Raw genomic sequence first — 22,523 nt, forward strand, 5'->3', positions numbered from 1 at the left:
TGTTTGTGCTACAGGTCACAATTTTTATCCGATGTTGACGAAACTTGAAATATAGTTTTATAGATCTCGGTTCCTTTCAATATTGTCATGTATGGGACCGTAACTTCATGGATTATGACCCCTGATTGTACGAATAATCACGTTTTCAACTTGTGGACCCACTAAAGTTCGCAATATTTTCCGATTTGATGAAACTTACAATGTATGTTTATAACGCAAAGATCTCAGGTCCTGTCGATATTTGCATAGATCTGACCATAACTTTCTGGATTATGGCCCCTGATAATATGAAAAGCCGCGTTTTTAGCTTGTCATGGCTCCTCTAGAGGTCACACCTTTTATTCGATTTTAAAAAACGTTCAAATCACCGTTACACCCTAATGAAGGTTGAGTTCGAATTTCGGGAAAATCAGACGAAATTGGACGACAAAATTGTCGCTCCTCGTAAGCAAATAGTGCTCTTGGCAAACCTCAGCAGAGTTCAGTGCTGGATTAAGGGTACCGGAATCTGCAAAGGTTTCCCGAGTGCAAATAGTGTAAAAGTATGTAATACCAAGGTTGTGGAATGCGTTGTGGAATGTAACGTAGATCCACTAGAGATTATAATATTTATTCGATTTTGATGAAACTTTATATATATGTTTATATCCCAAATATCGACTCCTTTCGATATTATCACATATCGGACAGTAACTTCCTGGATTATGACCCTGACAGTATAAAAAATCACGTTTTAATCTTGTTATAATTAACCCTCTAGAGGTCACAATTTTTATTTGATTTTTAAATCTGTCTGACAAAATGCCTGCTCCCCTTTACGCAATTAGAATAATACCAAGGTTGTGGATCCTCTAGAGGTCAGAATTTTTATCCGAATTTGATGAAACTTATAATGTAAGTTTTGTTCCTTTCAATATTGAAGCATGTTGGGTCTCAACATCCTGGATTATGACCCCTGATTGTACGAAAAATCGCCTGTTTTTGTTGGGGTTTTTTTTTTTATAGCTTGTTCCCTGACCATCTCTTGACACTTTGTGGGCGTATCTTGAATGGCAACCGCTTGTTTGAACTGGCCATAACTGATAGCAGTGAATTATTTGTCATTTTAATGGATAAGGGGCGCAAGGAAAGAATGTGAGAAAAACTCTATCCGGTCGGATTTTGTTTTGATTACCTCTATATAATCTGTCATAGATACATCGGAAGTGAGATGGATTTAAAATCATGGCAATTATAGAAAGATAATAATTAATATGTTCAAATTCTGTGTTGAAGTCGGAATTTAGCGGCTGTTTTTAAAGATTTTCCTAATCATTTCTATGTTAAAATAGTTACTTGCATGTGATAAACGCCTCCACCACCACCACACACACTCCGCCGGGCCTGACATTTTATTGTCATGGACGTTAATGTATAATGGTGTAATATATATAATGTCACAGTCTGTGAAATATTCGGCCTTTTGTGATCATAAAAAATTAAGCGTATCGTAAATGTTTTAAATTACTCATATATTATGAGGCCATGCAATTTGAGATATTAACCAGTCTGAATCCACAAGCTTATTTCCCTTTGATCTCGCCCGGAAGTGGGGGAACTCAGAATATCAATATGGCGCATGACTTGACACATAAGTGAAGGAGAATGGATAATTTTATATTAATTATGTAGTCAATTTAGATTTGTACGTTTAATTAAAAGGCAAAATAATGGCGAAGTGCAAGCAAACAGCCGAAGAATTTATACAGAATACTTTTAGTCCGCACGTTGCGGTTTTGTGTAGTGCTGAAGCTGAAGTGTTGTGTCAGAAAAATAATTTGACTTTTGTACAGTTGGTTCAACCTTTTTGTAGATTAGCCACAGAAGGTAAATGCTGTAAACACCCCATGTGTCGTTGTGTATATATTCCTAAGAGCACTATGAATTATGTGCAGTACCGATTGACAAGGACCCTATATTTGATCATGTCTCTCTAGGATATTCATTCCAACATTATCCATTGCCACCCCTAATTCTGACAGTTTCATTACTTCATCAGTGTCTTGTCTTTACTTCTTTCCAAATTATGACAATGGGCTATTTCTTCACTTTTTATTCTTTAGCATGCATTTAAGCTTACTTAAAGGAGCTAAATCGCTATTATTTTGGACCTAGAAATTGGCACAAATGGGTCGCAACACATATAATAATGAATTTATATAAACTGTTTTACATTCAATCGTGTCCGTTTTACTGTGAATTGTCATCAGTTATGTTCGGCGAAATACACCAGAAGTCTGAACAGCAAGTCAATTTCTAGCGTCTGGTTATTCCAGTCAACACCGATATTATTTATTGCGCATGCTCTCCAAATAATAACATGATATAACCTTTTGACATGACTTGTGGAATATGTCTAGCCTCATTCTTTGAGCACCTTGTTACAAATGGCGCTGAAACGCATTATCATGATTATGGTACACGATTCGTGTACCAATGGTAAAATGTTTATTTTGTCTTAAATATTGGATATCAAAAGCCCATCTTTTCCAGGTAAGATCACAACACCAATGCTGATTTAAATTGCAAAAAAATTTGTGTTTCCAATGTCGAAGACTTTGGATGATATTGAGTTATGGAATTGGCTACTTTAAACCAACTGGGAGTACTCCTGTAATGTTTTTATATGTGATGATTAATTTAATGTTTTTCAGTGCATACAAGAGATCCTAACAATCTTCCTCATGTGATACGAAACCTCCGACTAAATGTTTGTGATATGACAAACCCTGGTTATCCGACACAACCAGCAGCTATAAGAAAACTACTCAATGATGCAGTGGCCAATACGCAATTACCATCTAGAGATGGTGGAAAATCTAATGTGACATCAGTAGGAAACTATGACCTACAGTTAAATTGTAAGAATTATAAGCTTATTACATAGATTATTTTGATCTTTTGTGATTTTGTTTACATTAAAGACCTAAAACATAGTTGGTAGCCATCTGTTTTTATCAACCAATTGTAATTCCTAAATGCAAACTCTAAAAAAACTTATATATTGCAACAGTGTTATTTAAACATAGTTTTGTTGTTTCATACATGATAAAAATTTAAGAATGCAAGACATGTATATTGTATAGGTATATACAATGTAAGTACATATGAACTTTGAAAAATTCATTCATTTTGATATATGATTCGTTCTAGCATCAACACCATGGTTTGAGTCATATAGAGAAATGTTTCTGAAGATAATGCCACCATCAGATCACGAATATCTCAACAACTGTTTAGGATGTATCTTTTTTTAAAATATGCCCAGATTGTTTGAGGGCATAAATTCTTCGTTTCTACATTCCTTCAGTATTCTAGTAAACACACTGTACAAGTAAAAAATTTCAGATTTTTCCTTAAAACTGACTAGAATTTTTCTGCTATTCATAAGGAGACACCTTATCGAAATTCAGAGGGTTATTCAGGCATTCACGTAAAATGAGCGAGATCACTCTCACTCTCCTGGACGCGCATGGATGTCAGTCGAGGTGTGATTTTTATAGCTCGCCTCAATGTCTAAATTTGACTCCTCTCAAAGAAAACAATCAGGAAAAGTAAACCGGTAACGAAAAATACTGTCAATATCGACAATCAACTTGCTTGTCGGCTACAATAGCAGTCATACATGTACCTTAGTGAGAATCAGCCATCTGGTTCATAATCCGAGTAATTAGCACATTTAACAGTAATTTTGATAATTCGGTAAAGAATAAACAAAACAAGCTTGCTGGTTATTCATAACATGTCCAGTAAGTTTACTTTGTAATAATAAGCCACGTGGCAAATGAAGGCACATTGCTCGGCATGGTCTGTGACGCTTGATCCGTATGAATTCCAGGTAGATATTAAATAATATACTATTCAAAAAAAGTAGGGGATATTTGATTTTGGGGGCATAATACTAAAATATGCAAATGACTACGAAAAAAGTCACTATAGAACCTAACAGAAGAAACATTTCCAGTTACATGTGACGCCCAAACGCACCAATAGCTACCGCATGGAATGCAGGTGATGCTTGGGATCATCATGGGGGTCCAACCCAAGATTTGCACGACTCTGACTTTGAATGTTACAGTCATTGTGGCATTGAATTCCAGGGTGGAAACATCAGTTTAATTGTTTTAGTGACCAGAAAACAAATTTTGATATGCGTCGGCTTACCCAAAATGAAAGGTTACGTGCCCTTGGCATGCTACAGATCGGCACAACAGAGGCGGTTGTGGCGCGGACGATGAATGTTTCTCAGTCTGTCATAAGCAGGCTATGGTCCAGATACCGTGATACACAATCTGTACAGGACAGACCACGCTCAGGTCGACCAAGGGCGACAACTCAAGCCCAGGATCGATTTATCCGTACCTTGGCCTTGAGAAATCGTGTCATCACAGCAAATCAGATCAGCGCTTGTCTTCAAACAGACACTGGTGTGAGAGTGAGTGGCCAGACGATTCGGAATCGACTGCATAGGGGTCACCTTTGCGCCAGACGTCCTCGCGTGATCCCTTGTTTGAGAGATCATCACATTCAGGCAAGACGTCGTTGGTGTAGGGATCGTCAACACTGGGATAATCGACGCTGGAGCAATGTGATGTTTTCAGATGAGTCAAGGTTCACTGTTGATTTTTTGGACAGACGTAGGAGGGTTTGGCGTCGTCGAAACGAGCGCTTCCAAGACGTTAACGTCATCAGACATGATCGATTTGGGGGTGGTTCTGTTATGGTGTGGGGAGGCATCACTGTTGCTGGAAGAACGGCTTTACATGTTGTTGCAGGGCGTGTTACAGGCCAGTACTACCGGGACAACATCTTGGCAGTCCATGTTGTGCCGTTCGCACGACGTCATGGCCGCCGTTTCATCTTCCAGGATGACAACGCAAGATGTCACAGGGCCAGGATCGTTACAGGTTACCTCCAACAACAGAACATCACCACATTACCTTGGCCAGCACTGAGTCCCGACCTCTCCCCCATCGAGCATGTCTGGGACATGCTTGGACAGAGGTTACGTCAACGTCAACAACGTCCTGCCAATGTCCAAGAACTTGCTGCTGCGTTGCAACAGGAATGGGACAATCTGGACCAAAATGACCTTAGACGTCTCATTAGGAGTATGCCACGTCGGATCAATGCTTGTTTGGCAAACAGAGGAGGATTTACCCGTTACTGACTTGGTTGTGATGCTGTGGTAACTTTGCTGTTTGACCCCGGGTATCATTTTACCCTTATAATGGTCAGTCTGTGCCTTACTTAGTCTAACGATCATTTGGAATAAATCGATGAATGTGAACTTCATTTCATTTTGTCATTTGTTTCTTCGTCAGTTTCATTAGGTGACTTTAATAACACTTAAAAATCAAATATCCCCTACTTTTTTTGAATAGTATAATTGGATATACAGACAATAATATATTTTCCGCCAGGATCTCCAATGCTTTCCGATTCACGATAATGAAATGCATCAGTTGGTATTAGGTCAATAAACCAGCATTGCTAGATTTAGTTTTAAATAACGTTTTAGTTTATTCTTTTATATTTTATACACATGCTGACAGAGAGTTATTTAAGGCTATGGCATAGTTGTACGGAATTTTATTTTATATAAAGCAATTTCAATTATGGTTCTCACGTGATTATTGTGCCGCATGAATGAATAAAAACTTTGTTAGTTACGTGATAAGACAAAAACAATAATTTCTGTTTTAAATATGAAGAAATGCCATGGTGTCGTATCAGATTGTTTTGGCTACTGCATTTTCTGATACGGACCGTAGTAGAAAAATCCTAATTTCGATCGACTGATGATATCCGTTTATCCATCGAATAAACGAAGACAGTAATTTATTTAGGAATATTACTGACTTGAACTTCAAGTCATATATTAGCCTATTCAGAATACGACATTCTCCATAACAAATTACCAAAACTTATTTTTGTTGAAGTCGGGTTATATTAAAGTTAATGGGAGCTTCTAATTACCCTATTTCCTACCGGAATCTCATTTAACCCATTTCTTCCTGGTTGATTTCAAAATGGATTAAAGTCCCTGTTCTTGTCACAAATGGTAAAAAAGCTCTCCTCAAGAGATTCAGGAGAGTGATTTACCCTTTTTCCAATTTCAGGAGAGCTTTTTTTTTTACTCTTCAGGAACTTATTCATGTGAAGGCCTGGTTATTGTCCTTGTTACAGAAGTTCTGGACCCTAACAAAAGAAATTATTACTCTCTAATTGAAACCTTGTAAATGCTCCATGATTGACTTAATCATGATATACTGTGATGCCCATGCTTCCCCCAATCTTTAAAAGTACTTTCCTTAGCAAAGGACAGGTATTTTTGTTGTGTCATCAAGCCATGCTGATCCTGTGGCAACCTTTCAGAGTTTAGCTAATCAACAACTCCAACAGCAACAACAGTTTCCTAATAAAACACCACGCTGGTTTTGTCAAGGCATTCTCCACTATTTTGTACTGCTACATGATGTGATAGAAGGAGAGCAAGCAAGGTTGGTCTTACACATACTTCATACCTGAATACCTAAATCATAGGATATTGGATAATGTCACACAGTATTAATCATAATATCTGATTATTGTGTTAACCAAGTATTGAACCTTTTTTTGTTGTGTCAAGTCCCCAAATTAAATTGAGTAATCCCTGTGATGGCGAAGAAAGCTCACTGTGGTTTCCCCATGTCAGAATTTAGTCCTTCAGATGGGACATTATAATGAGGCCATGTGTACACATATAAGAATCCTGTTACAGTTGGAATTCAATGAAGAGTAGATGCTGCTGTTAGGGCAAAATTTCCCTCATGGCACACTGCATGGCGTATGCAGCTCGGTTTGAGCAGGAAGTAGGACAGTAAACCCCATTTTGTTTAATTTCATTTCAACTTTAACAATATTGTAGTTTGCAAGGGATTCTGACGCTCAGACGGTTTTATGAAATGTAAAGAATATAAAATTTACTGGTATGCATTGAATTGCATACAATGTATAAGAAATCTATATTTGTTACATAAAAATGCTCAGTTACTAGTTCAAGGTTTGTTTGAAATATGATGTAGTGATGTTTGTATTTTATAGAGCTGAATCCATCTATCAAATGATGAAATCCACATTCCCACCTACATGCTGTCACTTACTTCAAATTAATTCCCGGTCTCTCCAGGCAGTAGATACAATGCGATCTGAAGCATCTTTACCTGATCCTTGGAGTCAATTTATTCCAAAACCTGTTGAACCTCAGGTAAACTAATACCTTTGAGTTTGATTAAGAATATTTATATTTAATTTGGTCTTAGATAGATTAAAAGTGCATTGTACTTTTTGTTTACTTAAGAAATATTCAGATGATAAAAGATGCAATTAGCTCGTCAATAAGTTTATTTCTAAAAAGAAATTAATGTACATGCTTTAGTTATACATAAAGCTATATAGGAGACATTCTAATTGTGAAACATACACCATAGAACATTGGCTGAGGAACAAACAATTAATCAGTGGAAGGCTTTTTGTATGATGTAAAGTCTCTTGTACTAAATGATGCTGCTACTACTAGTGGTATGGTTATTTGACACAAGCTGGGACAGAACAGTAGGACAAAATACTATCATGAGATTCCTCTGTCAATCAAATTCAGTATTCCAGAGACAATGGGCTTGGATAAAATCCATGAATTTTATTTTTTTTAAATTTCAATACAAGAGTCTTAAAATATGAAGCTATAACTAAAAAAAAAAGACTAAATGAAAAAAAAGGCTTGATAATATGAGTACCTTGCATATGCTTTAGAAGTACTTATTTGTCAATTTTCTTTCTTCGGTGTTTTTATACGCCCACATTGAAATGTGGTCGTATATTGTTGTCGCCCCTGTCCGTCCGTTGATATCCGACTGTCTTTAAATGTATACACAGTGTTTTAAGGTCGTCAGACGAAGAAGCCTCTTGATTTTTAATGATTTCCGATAATTACTGCCACAGTTATGGCCCTTGATCACTTTGAAAAATCTTGTGGACACTCTAAAGGTTAATGTTAATATCCGATTGACTTTAAATTCATACACAGTGTTTAAAGTCATCAGACGAAGAAGCCTATTAAGACGAACAAGCCTATTGATTTCCAAAGTTTTTTCCGATAAGTACTGCCAGAGTTATGGCCCTTGATCACTTTGAAATATCTTGTGGATGCTCAAGAGGCTAAAGTTAATATTCGGTTGGCTTTTAATTTCTACACAGTGATTACTGTCATGAGACGAAGAAGCCTATTGATTTTCCTCGATTTACGATAATTACTGTTAGACTTATGGCCCTTGATCACTTTGAAATATCTTGTGGAGGCTCTAGAAGCTAAAGTTAACATCTGATTGACTTTAAAGTTCAAAACGATGTTAAAGGTCATCAGACGAATAAGCCTATTAAGACGAACAAGCCTATTGATTTTCAACGTTTTCCGATAATCACTTTGAAAAATCTTATGGATTCTGTAGAGATTAAAGTTATCATGCAATTGATTTTAAATTTATACACCGTGTTTACGGTCATGAGACGAAGGCACCTATATATTATCAAGGATTTCCAATAATTACTGCCAGAGTTAGGGCCCTTAATTACTTTGGAACATTTTGCTGATGCTGTACAGGCCAAAGTAATCATTCGATTGACTTTAGATTGATACAGACTTTAAGGTCTTGAGACAAAAAAGTATATTGATTTCCAATGATTTTTGATAACTTGAACAGCTAAATCTCTGATATTAAATGTTTTGTATGCTAAACATTAGCATGGGGCAGAACTAGAAGCCAAACAAATTATAATGATTTTCTGATAATTACTCAATGAGTTGTTACTTTTAAACATATTTTAGTGTATAAAAATGTTTTATTACCGACAAAAGAAAAAATATGCGACAACTCTTGTTGACTACCTGGACGATTTAGCTGATGTGGGCATATATTTCGTTGCCTGGCAACCTATCTTTGATCCTGTTACATCATAATAATCTTGTTTACACAAGTACATTCTTATGATTTATTATACAAATATATGAATTTACTAGTAATATTGCTTTAGGTGCTGTGTAGATTTTTAATGTTGTTCAGAAGTCATGAAAAATTATGAACACCTAGCATTGTCAAAAATGATATTTGGGGCCATATGCATTATATAAAAATGAAATCTTGAATGAAGGTGAATGATTTTAATTGCAGATTCAATATTCACATAAACCTAGGTATTTTATAGCTTGGGTAAGTGGACACAGTGCAAGCCACTCATGTTTTTACATCCGTGCATTTTGTCTGCTATCATTGTCAAGCTTTTTCCATTTTTATTTCACTGAAAAAATTTACAGTATGTTCCTCTCTAAGTCCAACTTTTGAAATTATTCTTGGAATTTTGGGAAATTTATCTTTATCTGGTATTTTTTATTATGCATTTTGACTGTCACTATGTAATTTCAATATAATTTTAATTGTAATTTAATTTCAAAGATATACATACATGTATATATATTTTGGATTGGGTTTGAATTTTATACTTAATAATTGGAGAAGAATAATTGTATGACTGGCCTTTCCTACATGTATATGATACATGTATGATTATTTTGTATGCCTGTAAATGCTAGAAAATTTGTGGCCCAAACTTATTAGTCTAAAACAATTTTGTCCAAAGTTAATTTTTTTTCAAATTTAGTTATTCTTTGCCACTGCTAGTAGTAAATAAAATATTAAAATTTCTTTTACCCCAGAATGTGTAGGATTTATTGTCCCCCGGCTTTAGCAGGGGACTATTTAAATGGGTTCGTCCGTCTGTCTGTCCGTCACTTTTTAGGACACAATAATACCTTGACTAAGTTTGATAATGAGCACTTTCTGCTTAGGGTAAGCAGATTGATAAGCCATTTGATTGGTCGAGACTTTGGAACACAATAACTTGTGGTGTAGGCGTTCATTAGGTGAATGCCTTGAAGGAGTTTGATGATAAACATTGTCTGCTTACGGTAAGCAGTTATAAGCAATCTAATTGGTTGATGCTTTGGGGCACGATAACTAAGTAAGTAAGAGTGATGAAACTCTGAGTATAGATTCATTACATCATTACCTTGACTAAGTTCGATGATGAGAATTTCTGCTTAGACTTTGGAACATAACAACTCTGCTTTTAATTGAAGTAGAATGTTTGAACTTGATGTAGATGTCTTGACTGAGTTCAATGATTAACATTTCGAGCTAAAGCTAAGCAGAGCTAAGCAATTTCATTTAGGACAAGATAACTTTGATTCTATCTGATAGAGAGTGATGAAACTTAGTGTATAATTGATAATCTGTTTGATTGCTTGATACTTTTGAAAAAAATAAATTTACGATAAATTAATATGTGTCATCTATTTATTTTGGGATGTTGGCTTGTTTAGTTTTGAAAGGATAGTATTTAACTATTCAAATTAAATGAGGTTCTTTTCTTAAATTCAAACAAAATTGAACAATTGCTGTCAAAATTTTAAAAGAATAGTTTGATAAGCAATTTAATTTCCAGAGTATCGTTGTCTGTTTCTCAATGAATATAATATGTTATGATTTTCGTTTGATTTTAATCTTACACGTCTGGGTGAATTACAGCTATTTTCTATGGTTTTGGGTGACACAATGTTACTTTATCTTAATTTTGTCTTTGTATTTATTTAGTTTTTATAATTTTCTTTTGCAGACTGCTTTATTTTTATTTATCAAGTATCTCACTTCTTAAGTTAAATATATAGTTTTGTTACTATTGGAAATATTATTGTATATCAGATTTATTTTTTATTGGCCATTGTATGTTGTTGTCAGTACTCTTTCTGTTGACAATGAATATTGTCAGGATCCTTTATTTTATGACTTGTTAAATTCTTTTTAGTTCATAAATCTCTGTTAATAAAAATCTTGTTAGGATAGATGGCCACAATTATAATCTTTTGGCAGTTACTGAATGTACGTGAGTTGTGTTAAATCTATGTTTAGTGTTTAACACGATTGACATGATGTTTACTTGGTTATATGAAAAATCTCAGGAAGCATATATTTGGTCATTTCAACCATTTTTGGACGCCCTATTGAATAACTGGCACTCACATCTGCGAGTCCATGTTTTGTGTGGAGAGTTTCTTTTTTAAAGCATACTACATATTCTTCAAAAGTATCTCAAGTTTTATAGTAGGGGATATTATTAAATAAATATCAAAATAGTAATTCGTTCAACTTTGATGAAGTATTTTTAAATAGCCAGAATTTTGTCCTAAATGTTTTCATATTCTTGGCATTTGTTTCTTAGGTCTGGTGAATTGATTGGTGCCATATTTTTATGTCGTCAGCCATGTCTCTCCTCCCACAATTGACTTGTTATGGCGATAGAGGCTGCAATTTTAAACAGATTTTCTTGAAATGTGGCCCGAATCATTGGGGTCATAAGAGGATGAACTCTATTGATTTTCAGCACTCTGCGACCTGTAGTTGCTGAATTATCCCCCATTTCTGAAAACTTGGTTAATGCCATAGAGGGTACAATTTTTAACAGATTTTTTTTCAAATCTGGTGTGAAGCATTGGGGTGATGAGAGATGAACAAAACCTTGTTCAACTAGCGACAGGGACTACAGATGTATTTTAAATTTGGTGTGAAGCATTTCAGTCGGAAAAGATGAACCTTGTTGATTTACATAAATCTAGGACTTTCCGTTCCAGAGATTTCATAAAGGATCCTTAATAAATTTGGTCAACATTGATATTTCCTTTCAGATAGTCTGCTTTGTGGGAGTATTTGCATGCTTTGCGTGGCTGTCTTTATATGCTACGACTTCTAATTATGTGTGGTTGTATATTGTGGTTTCTGTCCGTCTCCGCAATAAGTCAGGTTAACAAAAAATACCTTGGGATATTTAAAGCCGTGCTTTCACTCTTAGGGCCATCCTTCTACAACTTGCTTTGAAAACACCCTTGGCATTGGGAAATTGAAGAAAAGTAGGTGGAAAAACAACCGTTGAGACCAAATTTTCCTATGTTGCATTTACCATATGTGTATGTTTTTCAAATTTACTAACATGCATGTATTATGTTGAGGAGACATTAAATTCCATTCTTAAGACCAAGCCCTTTGATTTTGACTTGAGAAAAAAATATATATAGATAGTTAAATCACAGAAACTGTTTATGGAATAATAGTAATACAAAATTATTAATTGCAAGATCTAAAGGACATAAGGTTCTCTTTTTTAAAAAAAATATTCAGAATTATGGTGGTGAGCACAATTGACCGGATGAATGTAGAAGAGGAAATTAAATGTTATGTTAAAACTGCTAATGACTTGCATTTTTCTTCAATATGACAGTAACATAATTTAAAGGTTATTATTTATATTGGGTCAAATGATTGTATTTCTGTTAAGAATTTGGAAATATTGTGTGTGAAATTATGTATTGTATTTTGAATACTGTACATATTAGACTTGCCATATAGTGACCATATATAAAGAAGCCATATTTTATGTTGTAGGAGGGTGTTGATTATGACTATGCGGAGACTGATGATACAGCTTTCCCATCAAGATTATCAGAAGGTCCAGAAATTGTTGATGATTCTATTATGACTAGTTCACTTGAGTTTGATGACAAGACTAATCTTGGTAAGTTCAACCTTATGTCAATACCTTAATGCACAAAAACACTGCTGCCTGGTAAAATTTTCCTCATAACATACTACCACATATGGCCGGCTTCATTATCCCAGTTTGTGCAGTAGGACATTAAACCTCATTTCATTCCCCCCCCCCCCCCCCACCAATCTGCTTGAATACCACTACACAATCTGAAAATATTAATGACTTAATATGTCTCGCAATCAAGTTTGAACATTCCACATATAACAGTTAACCCAATTTAATTTTCAAGCAAGTAAACTCCAGTCAGAGAAAAACCTACTTTGTTCATATTGCTTTGTTATGATTGTTTTAATATGGCCAATAGATACCAGTTTGCACTTCTGATTATGGTGTATTTATAGTTCCAGGAATGTCAGATTCAATTCCTAATCTTTCTAATCCTCTGATGGATCATCCTTTGGCATTCTCTTCAAATGATTTAAGAGATCCATTAAGTGGACCAAACTCACCAGACGGAGATCCTACAGCAGCTGCTAATGGTTACCAAGATGGTCGCAGTACAACACCAGGAACTAGTGATAAAACTAAATCTCGTGTTCATGGAATATGTCTAACGACAAGTGATATGGATAGATTACGTATCTTTATGCATGAATTTGTTGTAAAAGCTCTGGTGCCTTGGGCAGAACGACAAATGAGAATATTCAGTGAACAGGTAAATTGTATTATATGATGCAAAAAGGAGTGTACTAAGCTTTTAAACTGTAAAACCAAATTAGAGTTACTCCCTTTTACAAAATAATTTAATTACACTGTACAGTGTTAAAACTGCCTCATTATTACCAGTAATACTTTCACTTCTAAATACAAAAACATAAAGATGTTTATCATAGAAGCTAAGCAGTGAAAGTGTTAATTAAAGAAAAGCAGTTAACATAAATAACACCCATGAGTTGGATAACATTGCATTTACTATTCCGTGAAATGGTTTGACCCAAATTTTAAATGGAAATACATGTACCACATGATTGAAACTCTTTATATGATTGAAATACTGCTTCCATAATTATTACTAGTAAACAGTAACTGATATTAGTATTTTATTCATTAATATGTTATCATTGTTTTGTTTTTGTATAGCTGACATCTAGGAAAGGTATTCATAGGTCAATATTCAGTGCTACCAAAAAATGGTTTGGTGGTAACAAGCCTTCGGGATATGTCCCTTCTAATCAGAATACAACTGTAGTGTGAGTACGATATTCTTGTCATACATTTCATAGGGATTTCATTAAATTCAAGTTTGTTGGGGGGGGGGGGGGTAGCAGTATGGTAATTTTTGTTGGAAATTGAAAGCTGTAATAAGTGGAATTAATGAATAAGAGAATGTTACAATAATTAATTTAGATTATCTAAACTGTTTTAGGTACACCTCAGATGCTCCGGAACTTCAGCTACGAAGAATGGCTGATCTAGCCTTTCTATTCCAGATGTTTGAATTTGCTTATCAGACATATCATACAGCTAAACGTGATTTCAATAATGATCATGCATGGTTGCATCTAGCAGGTACATTGGTAAGTTATTTTTACTACATGTACTGTTTTTTATTCAAAACTTTGACACCAAAAATAATAATAATGCTTTATTGGGTGGAGTTATGAGTATTTAAATCTCAAGGTCTTCTGTATGGTCTCTATATTGAGTGTCTGTCTTGTGTATGTTTGATTTTCTTGTTCTTGGGGGCAACTCTCTTCGAAAAACGCACAAGGCTTCACAGATTCAATTACAATCAACATAAATTTTGGCATGCTTGTTCCTTGGACTGGCGGCGATGATATCATCCTTGTTTCCTGGTACGTAGTACGCTCTTACTTGTTTATTTTATAGTCCCTTTAAATCCAGACTATTTTCCTGAAGATTTGAAAATCAAATGATTATATATTGATTTCACCAGTTGTCGTTTTTGTGACCACATTTCGAACCCTGAATACATGAATCCACTGTTATCTTGATTTTTTTTTTAGGAAATGGCCAGTTTATCAATATTTATGCAGGGTAATCAAGCTCAAAGACCATATCCACATCATTATATGGAATCTGCTATTACAACATACATAGCAACTTGCAGGTAAAATCATACAAGAGTATTTTCTGCTTGATATTCATCTAGTTTTATCTTTCAAAATACTCTGTTGGTTTCTGTTATTATCATTTGATGTCATAATCATTGCAAAAGTGAAAGTAGGTTACTATTGATCTCTTCAGACCAGAAAGTGGTAAGGGTGGTCTTAGATCTTAATGCAGGGTAAGCTAATGAAATTATAAAAATCAAAACAAGTGTACTTATACACATTCAATCATGACATATACTAGAATAACGTAATGTTTGGGAAATATTTCCTTTTTTTGTAGATTGACTCCAAAGGGAATGGTTTGGTAGGCTGGGTATATAACAACTGATGTTTAATCTGAGTTTCAGCTTTTAGTGATAGCACCAAAGTTATAAAAACTAAGCAGTCTAATTGGTTGTGGTTACTGTAGACTGTGACTGAATGGGTGTTGATGTTTTGTTCATATTCAAATATTTAATTTCAGAAATCCTCAATTCGCTACAAGAGCTACTTTAACCAGCACTGATGCATTAAAAAGTAGAGGAATGTTTCGAGAGGCAGCAATGCAGTTTCTGAAACTAACTAATGAGGTAGTTGAAAATATAGAATAAAGCATTAATAAATTCATAAATAAAACAGATAAATTAACTCATAAATATAAAACAGATACATTAATTCAGCTTTTTTTTTGTGTACAAATTTTCATACTCTTTCAAAAATAAAATTGTAAAATGCAAACTTTACAGTGACTTCAGTAGGATGTTAAACCCCATTTCATTTCATTTTTACACTGACCTAATTTAGCAATTGATGATTTGTATTTTGTAGGATTCTGATTTGTCCAGTGCATTGTTTTTAGAGCAAGCAGCCCATTGTTTTATTAACATGAAAGTACCTTTAGTTCGTAAATACTCTTTCCATATTATATTGGCTGGTCATAGATTTAATAAATCTGTACAGGTAAGTCTTCATATAATACAATTAGTATGCATACCCATGACTGCTGTACATGAGATGGTCCATCTATTTCTATACATATTTCAAAAGATACATATTTATCACAGCTACTGTATTTGGATCAACTTTCAGAAAAATTCAATCTGTACCCTTTATTTAAAAGATATATTACTGAACTGATGTCATCAATACTACTAGATCTTTCAGACACAGAAATGGACATAGTTTTAGTAAATTGTTCATATTTGATTATTTTACTTGTCAAAACTTAACTTTTAGTCATGTTTCTACCATTTCCAATTGAGACAATTGCTATTTCTAGTTCTGTCAATGATGACATAAAGGCAATCTTTAATTTAGTGTGAATTGAAATGCAGAATCAAGAAAGATTTTGAAAATTGTTTCTATCGTTGTTATAACCTAAATATAAGCTTCTCTTGTTATATTTTTATTTAATTGATTTGTGTTTTTGGTATTAATTATTACCATTACATGCATGAATAAACATAATTAATTACTATATATTTAAATGTAACTTTTATATTTTCAGAGAAAACATGCATTAAGATCTTACTCACAAGCATTACAGATCTATAAAAGTAAACATTGGTCTCTAGCAGAGGTAAGAAAAATAAAACATATGATTTGATAATATATTGATTCTATCTGTGTTGATATAATATTCTGGATATTAGAAACTTTTCAGTTTTAATAAATTAAAACATTAATTTATTTCTATTTTGTAGGATCACATTCATTTTACTATTGGACGTCAATCATTTAACTTGAAACAATTGGAAAATGCTACTGCTGCATTTAAACATCTTCTGGGTGAAGACAGCTTACAGGTTCCCACTCAACAGGGTTCCTTCTTAAGAGAATATCTCTTTGTTTATAAGGTACTATTAGTTGGTGAAAAATCTCCATTTTTCTAACATTCAAAATAGCATAAAAATCATAAATTTTCATCATTAATACTGGACCAAATACAATATAAATAGCACCATTCAATTTCTTGTAATAAGAATGTTTCTTAATGTTATTTTACAATTTATCAATTCAACTACCGTATTTTACGGGGTATAAGTTGCTGTGGAGTATAAGTTGAGTCGTTGTTTTTCCAACCTTATATGTCGAAGTGGTATATAATACCGTGTTTTTCAACTCCACAGTAGCAATCTTTTATCAAGTTTTTTGACTGCTATATATCCTAATCTTAATACCAAGAAAAAATGGCCCATAATATTAATTAATGTAAAATAATCAGTTTATAGATGTGGAACTAACTTGATAATATTCCAAATTGTGTCCTTTGTTTATTTAAACCAGTTTTCCTGAAATTGTAGTCTATGGATATTCATACACTCACACTGCTAATCAAAACTGGACATTGCTAATCAATTTGCCTGAATTTATCTAACTTGATAACTAATCGAGACCCCTGTATATACATTTTATACTTCACTATTTTGAAAATATATATAATGTATTTGGGTTTATTTAAAGCAACTGTTAAGTCAGGAAGCAGGAGAAAATAGTTCTTATGGTCGTCTACCAGAATTACCGTTACCTAATGTAAATGCTAATGCCACTAAAGTATTGTTAGGAAAGAAATCAACTCCATCAGGTATGTTAAATGTTTCAATAAATTAGAATGCTTAGAATGAAAATGAGGATTGTGATAAATTGAATCCATATATTATATTTTGAATCTTTAACAATCTACAAATGCAACAGATTCATAAAGTTGCAAATCAGAACATTGACATTATTTTTTCCGTGGAATCGAAAGGTAATATCTGTTTCAATCTTAATTCTGATAGATATGTCTAAATAGATTACACTGAAATTGTTGCTTAAATATTCAAAATATAGTATTTATCATATTTTCAAATTATGTTTTTTCCTCCTGTTTAGAAAATGTACGTAAAACGCCAGCATCAGGAATATGGTTTGATGAAGACCCAGCTAATGTAACTGTATGGCAGAAGCTAGAAGAAAATCTGGTGAAATCAGCTAATCATGGTAGTTTATCTGCCATGTTTCAACAAACAATCCAGTGTTTTACAAATCACACAGAAAATAAATATAGTCCAACAGGTTTTGTAGGAGGTAAGGCGGTTGTTAATAAAAATATAATTCAGAAGGTACTGCACACAACTTGGGTCAGTATAGGAAGCAATAGTATATGGTGATAATTTTGTCAAATATTTTCATGAAACTAGGATAGTCAATAGTTTCATGTACCAAATGCTTGGGTTAAGTCTACCTAGCACAGGTCAAGTGCAAATATGTTTAAATGAAGTATATATATATATAATTATTTTAGCCTTTACATTTGAAATAATAATAAACATGTAAAGAAAAATTGTATTTAATAAAAACTTGTTACTGCTATTATTTCTTCTAAATTCTGTTTTAGAACCAATTACTGTTGAAGTCAATGTAGAGAATCCACTACAAGTAACGTTAGTATTATCAGAAGTCATGTTATTATGGAGTTTTTTACCATGTATAGCTGGTACAGATAAACCACAACTTATATCTAATGAAATATCTACAGGTGTTAAGGTAATACAAATTTATGGATTTTAGTCAGGTTTCTGCCAATACTCGATTGATGTTCAGTCTATCCTTTTATTGAGAATCGTAACTCTACAACTGAGGTTGTGTTATTTCTAAACAAATAGGCAGAAGTGTCGAAAGACCATTGTTGCATGTTGATTTTGTGACATATATACAGGTAGCTTAAATAGACTGGATGTAAAGCATACCACTTCAATGAATGTATGTGTACTAGTGAAATAACATCTTTCTATTTTTAGAATAATTTAGCTGATGAAATAATTCAAACTGCTGTTATAAAAGAAGTTGTGTTACAAGGAAAAGAAAGTCAACCAGTGAGTTATTTGATTAATCTAGAAATAACTTGAGCAGTCTCCATGTAAATAAAGCAATCTTCTATAAAGACAGACATATTCCCCATATTTATATGTAAATATCAGATATTATATCATCACTTTGCTAGCTGAAGTGTTCATGATGTGTTGTTATTTTTCAATTTAAGAAACAAAATTGCGGCGCCTATCCGACTGCTCACAAAGAAGGAGCATGAGGTGGGGAAACATTTGCTTGTTTTATTATTTATAATGATGTCATTGTTTTGTAGATTCATCTGACATTAGTACCACGCCAACCCGGTGAGTTAAGAATTGTAGGATTAGCTTATAATCTGGGTACAACACCTCAACAGCCAGTTGTAACATTACCAGGAGAATCCAATAAATCCAGTTATTTTAGTAGTGTATTTGTTCGTGGTAAACAGAGATTAGAGGTACAAGGACCTCGTCTTAATAATACTAAAGAAGATAAAGTCAACAAAGCGTATGGTCCAGATAGAAGACTTGATTTGGTTATACAAGAAGAGATGCCAATATTACAGGTAAAAAGAATTTCTAAGAAATAAAGAATTGTCTTCCCAGACTCCACTGGTGTCCTTGATTCGAAGCCTTGTGAGAACTGAGAAACTTCATGTCTCCGGGTAAGGCCGAGACCAGAAAAGTTTGTCTTGGATAGAGAAACAGTGTGTATTGAAAAATTAAGTTCTATGTGCAATTAAGTGGTGCAGGTAAAACGTCCTTTAGTTGTTAGAATTTGAAGAAGTCTAGGTTGAGAGGCTGTTGGCCTGGCATAATTGTGCATACTGTAGACATCATTCACTATAGAGTTTCAAAATGACTGAAAACAATTCCTTTCCTTTCTAGATTCAAGTGTTTAGGATTGTTTTAACTCTTTAATATATTTATTAAAGGTTCAGTAAAAATTATTTTATTCTTCAGGTGAATTTCTGTGATTTTCCGGATGCTTTATTATGTGGTGAAGTTCATTGTATAGAAATAGAATTTACAAACTGTGGTCGTAGCCCTTTAAGAACACTTAAACTGACTACCAGTCATCCAGAGTTTTGTACGTTTGGTGTTGGATCCGATTTACCTAAATATCCATACGTCTATCAGCAGCGTTCGAGTAAAACTGATACTTCCATGTGTGATAAAATTGATAAAAAGGATTTTTTTAATGTGTCAAATGTTCTGGACATTCTGTTAAGTGATAATGTATTGAAGCCAGGGGAGACAATATCGCTACCAATGTGGTTACGAGGAAATGATATAGGAGGTGTGCACGAAGTAGATTTCTTGTTTTATTATGAACCTTTAACTCATCAATCGAAAATCAAGTAAGTAAAACTATTTGAAATATGATCAGAAAAATGAGAACTTATATGTAACGTTGCATCCATCATTGCAAGTGTTATATTCTTCAAAATGCTTAAGGTCTCATTTGAACACATGTTTTATTCAGCCATGTTTATACATATATGAGGGAGAGAACTCCCAGTGACCAGAAAACCAATAGTCCAATTTATGGACTTAGAACATATTATTACAGAGAGGTCAGTTTTCTCCATCTTTGTTTGTTACATATCTGAAATTTGTAGAATGCACCGTCTTATTCAAAATTATGCAGCTTCAGAATCAAACATAGTTCTTGCTCTTGAAAGTTGTTTATGTAGAACAGAGAAATTATTGAAATCCTTTAAATTTCATAGTTTATACTATCTGCTATTTAAAGGGACAATAACACTCTTGCTGGCTTGACAGCTCCATTCTAAGTACTAGATGTGTTAGTGTCTTACCTGTTGTGTAAATTATCCATTTAATCCTATTTTACTTGTCCAGAGGGTTCAAAAATATTTTTAAATCCAAGTCACATTTGAAAAGCTTTACATCAGGCTTTTCAAATCATTTAGTTGAATTTTTCCAATGTTTTAAATTAGGTGTGTTAAGATGAAATTTGTATCATCAATTAATTTGAATATTGTAAAATAGTACAATTTGTTGACCAGAATAAAGATTGGGACATATTATTCAGTTACAACAAGAGTGGTATTGAGCCTTTAATGAAAATCATATTTTTCTTTTGTTTCTTTAGATTTTTTACGTAACGTAAAATGTAACATATATCTAGGTGTCATCCATTGATATTTAATCATATTGTATTTTTTGTAGGTATAGGATTTTACGACATCGTGCAATTATTAATACAGTAGAATCACTTAGTGTTCATGTATCAGCTTTTCAATCAAGTGCTTGTGTTAGTCGTAATTCAGGAGAGGAGCTCAACTCGTGTACAATATCATGTGAACTGGAAAATCTAAGTCAGGTAGGTCTATTAATCACATTGTACATCTATAAATACATGAAGTGATCATTAACTCAAGATAGAATAATGTTAGTTTTTATACGTCCACATGATGTGGACGTGTATTGTCGTTGACCCCCTTCCATCCGTCCTTCCATGTGGAATTTGTTTGTGGACACCCTGCAGGTCACAATTTTTAACTGATTTTGAAACTTAAAATGTAGGTCTATCTCCCAAAGATCTTGTTCCTTTCGAAATTGGCATGTATTGGAACATAACTTCCTGGATTATGGCCCATGATTGTTCGAAAAATCACGTTTTTAGCTTGTGGAAACTCTAGAACTACTAGAAGTCACAATTTGTGTAAAAAACGTTCAAATACATCACCGTTATACACCAATGAGTTTGATTTTCGCAGATAGTGTAAAAGTATGTAATACCAAGGTTGTGAACCCTCTAGAAGTCACAGTTTTTGCTTGATCTTAATGAAACTTCAAATTCAATAATTTCTGTTAATTTCTTCTGGAGTTATGGCCCTTGTTTCACTTTGTTGCACACTGTGAATGATCGAACGACAAAATTTATCATCAATCTATATGAAATTTATACAGACAATTCAAATTAATGACACGAAGTCTCCTATTTCAGCAATTTCCAATAATTACATCTAGAGTTATTGCCCTTATTTAACTTCGTTGAACCTTGTGAGCATTTGAATGACGAAAGTTGAGTTGAACCTTGTGAACGCTCGAATGATGAAAGTTATCATCCGATCTGTATGAAATTTATATGCATTATTTAAATTAGTGAAACGAAGAAGCCTATTGAATTTCAGCAATTTCTGTCAATTTTACATGGTTGAACTTGTGAAAGTTCGAATAACAAAAGTTATAATCTGATCTGTATGAAATTTATATGCATTATTTAAATTAGTAAAATGAAAAAGCTGGTTGAATTTCAACAATTTCTGTAAATTACTTCCAGAGCTTAGTCCCTTGTTTCAGCTTCAGCTAAATGCCCCCATATCTACAAAAGAATAAATATCCGACAAGCATTGTCGACCTCTCGGATATTTTAGCTGCTGTGGGCGTATGGTTTGTTGCCTGGCAACCTATCTTTTATGTGCAAATACATCAAATATTTCTTTTCTGTATTTAGGTACAGATTCAAAGACCTCACATTCAAGAATTACAGATAACCCAGGTATCTTGTGTAAGTCCAGTATGGCAGATATCTAGTCTTAGTACCTGTGATCAGAAAGGTAAGGTATTATTAAGTGAAACACACGTCCAGGTTTTATCTTCTGCAGCGATAATTGATGTATTGATGGTTATTCCCTGTATCAACCTTCTGTAAAGTCATTAGTGGTTGATATTTAGGTAATATTATTCTCTAATAATCAGAACCCCAATAAACCATTGATCAGAACGCACATACTTTGAATTTCACGTGCACAAGTCATGCAGTGATTGATATTGATAACTATTACTCATGAATGCCCTAATACCTGGCGATAATCTTTTTATAGGTTGTTTCAATGGCATTTAGTAATTGAACTGGAGTATACAAGTCACA

At 33.7% G+C, this 22,523-nt stretch overlaps 1 protein-coding gene across 2 annotated transcripts in view; it reads left to right on the forward strand.

Moving 5' to 3' along the window:
- Nucleotides 1-1,612: 1,612 nt before the first annotated feature.
- Nucleotides 1,613-22,523, forward strand: part of LOC126814849 (trafficking protein particle complex subunit 8) — a 34,248-nt gene continuing 13,337 nt past the window's right edge. The window contains exons 1-23 of one of the 2 annotated variants that reach the window (XM_050540252.2): nt 1,613-1,866; nt 2,694-2,900; nt 3,193-3,282; nt 6,368-6,542; nt 7,126-7,288; nt 9,249-9,287; nt 12,570-12,699; nt 13,077-13,390; nt 13,816-13,925; nt 14,102-14,252; nt 14,703-14,806; nt 15,274-15,379; nt 15,618-15,749; nt 16,297-16,368; nt 16,493-16,645; nt 17,253-17,373; nt 17,664-17,858; nt 18,169-18,317; nt 18,572-18,646; nt 18,916-19,188; nt 19,586-19,983; nt 20,816-20,969; nt 22,107-22,209. In XM_050540252.2, the coding sequence (XP_050396209.1) occupies nt 1,710-1,866; nt 2,694-2,900; nt 3,193-3,282; nt 6,368-6,542; nt 7,126-7,288; nt 9,249-9,287; nt 12,570-12,699; nt 13,077-13,390; nt 13,816-13,925; nt 14,102-14,252; nt 14,703-14,806; nt 15,274-15,379; nt 15,618-15,749; nt 16,297-16,368; nt 16,493-16,645; nt 17,253-17,373; nt 17,664-17,858; nt 18,169-18,317; nt 18,572-18,646; nt 18,916-19,188; nt 19,586-19,983; nt 20,816-20,969; nt 22,107-22,209 (3,571 nt within the window). In that variant the 5' untranslated portion in view covers nt 1,613-1,709. The remainder of the gene's footprint in view (nt 1,867-2,693; nt 2,901-3,192; nt 3,283-6,367; nt 6,543-7,125; nt 7,289-9,248; nt 9,288-12,569; nt 12,700-13,076; nt 13,391-13,815; nt 13,926-14,101; nt 14,253-14,702; nt 14,807-15,273; nt 15,380-15,617; nt 15,750-16,296; nt 16,369-16,492; nt 16,646-17,252; nt 17,374-17,663; nt 17,859-18,168; nt 18,318-18,571; nt 18,647-18,915; nt 19,189-19,585; nt 19,984-20,815; nt 20,970-22,106; nt 22,210-22,523) is intronic. The other variant, XM_050540253.2, reaches the window with a different exon arrangement.

The sequence above is a fragment of the Patella vulgata genome, chromosome 3, assembly GCF_932274485.2.
Source record: "Patella vulgata chromosome 3, xgPatVulg1.2, whole genome shotgun sequence".
In the NCBI taxonomy this organism is placed as follows: Eukaryota; Metazoa; Mollusca; class Gastropoda; family Patellidae; genus Patella; species Patella vulgata.